The following is a 5,803-nucleotide window of genomic DNA, read 5'->3' on the forward strand; positions in this document are numbered from 1 at the left end:
GTCATACGAATGGGTAAAAAGTGAGCTGACTTCGTCAGTCGGTCCACAATCACCCAGACAGCATCAAAACCAGCTCTAGTCCTTGGCAATCCTGACACAAAGTCCATTGCAATACTTTCCCACTTCCATTGTGGAATCTCTAAAGGTTGCAACATCCCGGCAGGTCTTTGATGTTCAATCTTTACCTTTTGACAAGTTAAGCACTTAGAAACATATTTTGCCACATCATTTTTCATACCAGGCCACCAAAACATCGCCTTTAAATCATGGTACATCTTAGTACTTCCCGGGTGAATGGAGAATCTGCTTTTGTGTGCCTCTTTTAAGATGTCTTGCCTCAAAGTGCCAACATCCGACACAATGATCCTACCCTTAAATCTCCATAACCCATCTTTTTCTTCCGAAACTCTCCACTGTTTCCCTTGTTCAATGGCCGGTAACACTTTTGATAACGCGTCATCATTCTCATGAGCCTTCAGGAGTTCGGACTTAAAGTCACTCGAGATCTGTAATCGACTCAAACACAGAGTCCCAGACACTTCTTGAACACCAATTTTTAGACTCTCAAACTCTTTGAGCAACTTTTCTTCTTGAAGTGTCATCCAAGCAGCATACAGTGACTTTCGACTCAACGCATCCGCCACTACATTCGCCTTTCCCGGATGGTAATTCAACTCAAAGTCGTAGTCCTTTAACAATTCCATCCACCTTCTCTGCCTCATATTAAGCTCTTTCTGATCGAAGAGGTACTTCAAGCTCTTATGATCAGAGAAAACTTGGAACTTAACCCCATAGAGGTAATGCCTCCACACCTTCAAGACAAACACAACCGCAGCAAGCTCCAAATCGTGTGTAGGGTAATTAACTTCATACGGTCTCAACTGTCGTGAGGCATACGCCACCATATTATGATGCTGCATCAGCACGCACCCTAGACCCTTTAATGAGGCATCACAGTACACCTCAAATGGCTCGTTCAGCTCAGGTAACACTAACACAGGGGCAGTGGTCAACTTTTTCTTCAATGCCTGAAAGCTCTCCTCGCACTCAGAAGTCCAAACAAACGGAGTGTCTTTGCGGGTTAACTTTGTCATCGGCAAAGCTATTTGTGAAAAGCCCTTGATAAACCTTCGGTAATAGCTAGCTAAACCTAGAAAACTCCTTATTTCTGTTACGGTGGTTGGTTGCTTCCAATTCATCACAGCCTCCACCTTAGTTGGATCTACGACTATTTCCTTCTTACTCACCCGTGACCCAAAAGCTTCACCTCACTCTTCCAAAACTCACACTTAGACAGTTTCGCATAGAGTTTATTCTCCTTTAGAATCTGCAACACGGTCCTCAAGTGTTCTGCATGTTCTTCCTCAATCTTGGAATGAATCAGTATGTCATCAATGAAGACAACAACGAATTTATCCAGAAACGGACGGAAAACTCTATTCATGTAATCCATAAACACTGCAGGAGCGTTCGTCAATCCAAAAGATATTACAGTGTACTCGTAATGACCATAACGAGTCCTAAAAGTTGTCTTAGGGATATCCTCACCCCTCACCCTTATCTGGTGATAACCGGATCGCAAATCGATCTTGGAGAAAACTCCAGCTCCTTGCAACTGATCCATGAGATCATCATTTCTCGGCAATGGGTACTTATTCTTTATTGTGACCTTGTTCAGCTGCCTGTAATCCACACAGAGCCGCATACTCCCATCTTTCTTCTTTACCAGTAGCACTGGCGCACCCCACGGAGAGACGCTTGGTCGTATAAAATTCTTACCCAACAATTCCTCTAACTGAGACTTTAGCTTGTCTATCTCCAATGGTGACATTCTATAAGGAGCACTTGAGATTGGTCCCGCCCCAGGCACCAATTCAATAGCAAACTCAACCTCTCGGTTAGGTGGAAACTTATTAATGTCATCGGGAAACACTTCCAGAAACTCACACACAACCGAAATTTGTTCCAATCTTTGATCATCACCCGAAACACCTGCGGTTAATAACATAATACCCTGACGTTCGGTTCCGGAATAGTTTACCATCATCGAATTCAAGTAATAATTATTCACCACGACCGGTCCTTCTGTATCCTCTGGCATAAAGTACACCGACTTTGTAGAACAATCAAGCAGGACATGGTTCTCAGATAGCCAGTTTAATCCCAAGATAAGATCAAGACCGATCATCGGCAAGCAGACTAAATTATGAACAAAATCACGCTGCTTGAACCTAAAAGAAACTTTTGGGCATCCTAGCCTAGTTACCATGGCTTCATGGGTAGCATTATACACTTTTAGGTCCTAACCTAAGGTTATAATCTTCAATCCTAACTCATGGGTTTTCTCAAATGCAATGAATGAATGCGATGCTCCTGAATCAAATAAAGCATTTAAAGTTTGACCAGCCATTTCACAATTACCTCGAATGAGTGTCTCAGATCCCTCGGCACCTATAGCTGAGGTAGTGAACACTCGACCAGTCTGTTGTGCTTTCCCAGTACCTAATTTCTGTTTCTCCGGACAGTTGGCGGCCTTATGCCCCGCCTTTCCACAATTGTAGCACAAACCCCATCCGGCCTTGTACGGGGCTCCCGGATGGTGACTCCCACATCTAGCACAAGCTTGTTCATTCTGAGGCTGCTTTCCATACCTCTTCCCTTGGGAGTTGTTGTTGATGGGTCTTCTGGAAGAGCCTTCCCTCTTGAAAGGTGGACCTCTAGGTGCAAAGCTCTTCCCTCTGTTATGTGGAAATGAACCTTTGAGACTCCCTCTCTCAGCAGCTGCCTTTTTCACACACTCTTCAGCAACTCTACACTTGTTCACCAATTCGGAGAAAGTTCTGATCTCCATTGGTCCCACTGAGCTGAAGATATCACTCCAGAGTCCTCCTTCAAACTTAACACACTTCCATTCCTCATATTCCACCGGAGTCCCTTGGCACATACGAGAGAACCTGAACAGTTCTTCAAACTTGTCAGTATACTCAGATACGGACATGGTGCCCTGCTTCAGCTGCAGTAACTCAAGTTCTTTAGCCGTCCTGGCAGAAGTCGGAGAGTACTTCTTATAGAACTCCTCTTTGAAGACATTCCAGGTGACATAGTCATCACCCTGCTGTAGAAGACGTCGGATACCCTGCCACCAATGCGAGGCCTCACCAGTGAGCAAATATGTGGCAAACTCGACACGCTGCCCTTCAGGCACCACTTGTGTTTGTAGTGCTCGCTCCATAGCCTGAAACCATGTATCAGCCTCAGTCGGGCTAGTAGTTCCCTTGAACTTAGGCGGATTAACCTTCAAAAAGTTTGCCAGTGTCATCGGGCCCTGAGCTCTACCTCCATCATTACCATGGTTGTTCATCTGTTGACCAAGAGCCTTAGCAGTGGCTTGCATAGCAGCAGCCATATTCTCGAATGCCGTCATAAAGTTCACAGGGTCGTTAGGGTTATTCTCCGGCACACGAGCATTAGTACGACCTCTCCCACGGACTCTACCGCATCCACGAGGTGCCATCTGGTCCCTATACACACCAAACAATCGATATTAAGTTGATCAGTCTCAATATCGGAAGTCTAGTGCTTCAAAGTCCCAAATGCATGCTCATGAACGTTTATGCCAATTATATCAAGCAGATATAATAATAGCACATAACACACACAGAGAGAATGCACAGAAGCATAGTCAGACCATTCCTCAGGCTCTACAGGAACGAACTGCTCTGATACCATAATGTAACACCCTACCATATAGAGTCTTATGCTTAAGTCATAATTCAGAGATGGCAAGGCATTACGACCTCTAAAATAAAAATTTAGTACATATAGTAGTATGAATGATTGATTATAACTAGGAGCCTTGTAGAAAAAAGGGGGGAAACAAAAATCGCAACTCGAAAGAGCAACACTCCGATCGATAACGTAACGAACAAGGGATAAACCAACGCGAGATAATATATATACAAAGGAGTGTCAAGAACAGAAATATCAAGACTCAAAATCCGGTTGCGAAGATAACGCATAACAATATATACATATGATAAAATAAGGGAAACCCCAAGGAAACCCAAAGGGACACAAAATACAGAAAACCTATTCTCCAAAATCTCCTATAAGAGGAGTCATCACAGTTTGTATTATTTAATGGAGATAAAAGTATCTAAGCAAAACATATAAACCAAAAACAGAGTCCCGAGAATAAAGGATCTTCGCTAATCCAGAAGTCTCCAACATGCCTCAACGAGAAACCTCACGTCCCGCATCTGAAAACCACAAAATCCGCATGGGTGAGAACCAGAGGTCCTCAGCATGGTAACAGCTTCCACATATATAATACATAATAATATAGGAAAGCCGAAGGCAATCCTAGAACTTCCTCCAGATAAATCAAAGCTTATATATAAGCTAAACCATAAAAGGGCATCTGACTAAAGATTCTTCAGTCTAAGTAATACTTCCCTTTCCAATTCCTTCAGACCTCCCAATCACCAACAGGAGTATAAAATATCAAACACAGTTATATCAGACAAGAGATATACAAATAGGAATAAATAAGACATTTAGACAATTAGCAAGTAATATGTAGTCAAATAGGCAATCTCAAACAATTCATATAGTATGCATATGATGAATGCCTGTCCCTAGTGGCTAATGATATCATCTGTCGGTTATAGAGCCAACCCGACAAGTCCTGGTAGCTAACCATTGGACTGTCCATCTGTCACGCATCCCCAACTCGAGTTATACTCATCATAAACTTGATCATAATCATGATCTATATCCATCACCTTCACTGGTGAATATTTACGGGGGCGAGCTCATCCGGGTCTTTCACAATGTTTGACCACACTTATGACATAGGGTCAAAAGAGCTTCGAGTCTCAACCTGGAGCACGTGGTGGCTAGCCACTGCTTCCTCCCAGGGAAACTCTCATCTTCAACAGTGGAAGTGCAACTTTCACAATTCATTCAACAGCATATATGCATTTATACATAGCCATAATCATTGCTCCGCCGTAACACGGCAATAATCTAGCCATCCGGCTCACGGTTAAATCCATAACCAGCCAATATTCATAGCATACACAGCTATTCCGGCTCACGGTTCAATCCAGAACCAGCCAATTCATAAACAATTACGGCCCTCCGGCCAATGGCATAACAAGCACTTCCACCACCATCCTCCACATCTCACATAATCATCAATGATCCTCATTGATTATTCATTTTCCCTTGCTTCACTCGCAAGTTACCACATCCACTAGCTCCTTCTCTCATAGCTAGGCATATCATAATGATTTAAGACATAAATGGTGAGATCGGAGGCTTAGAAGTATGAAATTTGGCTTTCAAAACTCAAAAATCAACTTTGGGATGAAAACAGGGCCACGCGTACGCGCACTCCACGCGCACGCGTGGATGGCCACAAATCTCATCGACGCGTATGCGTCATGCACGCTAACGCGTGGATTGAAAATTAGCCAATCGACGCACACGCGTCAACCACGCATATGAGTGGGTGCTCTCGTGTCCCAGGCACAAAACTAGCACAGTTCAGGCACAACCCTCTGGAAAATGGCTGGGCAGGCTGGAGTAGAATCCATTGATCCTTTTGCGTCTGTCACTAACGCCCAGTCCTCAGGAGTTTGAAGCACGTCACAGTCATTTAATCCCGGAATCCTACTCGGAATACCACAGACAAGGTTTAGACCTTCCGGATTCTCATGAATGCCGCCATCAATCCAGCTTATACCACGAAGATTCTGTTGGGGAATCTAAGAGATATTCATTCAATCTGATGTAGAAT

The 5,803-nt window shown here is 43.7% G+C and overlaps 1 protein-coding gene across 1 annotated transcript; it reads right to left on the reverse strand.

The window, feature by feature from the left end:
- Positions 1-1,243: 1,243 nt before the first annotated feature.
- Positions 1,244-3,232, reverse strand: LOC127747649 (uncharacterized). Its single transcript, XM_052261762.1, has 4 exons — positions 2,985-3,232; positions 2,605-2,864; positions 1,892-2,094; positions 1,244-1,369 (listed from the first exon to the last, which is right to left on the reverse strand). The coding sequence occupies exons 1-4, from the start codon at positions 3,230-3,232 to the stop codon at positions 1,244-1,246; spliced, it is 837 nt and encodes a 278-aa protein (XP_052117722.1).
- Positions 3,233-5,803: the final 2,571 nt, after the last annotated feature.

This window comes from Arachis duranensis, chromosome 5 (genome assembly GCF_000817695.3).
Source record: "Arachis duranensis cultivar V14167 chromosome 5, aradu.V14167.gnm2.J7QH, whole genome shotgun sequence".
NCBI classification, from domain to species: domain Eukaryota; kingdom Viridiplantae; phylum Streptophyta; class Magnoliopsida; order Fabales; family Fabaceae; genus Arachis; species Arachis duranensis.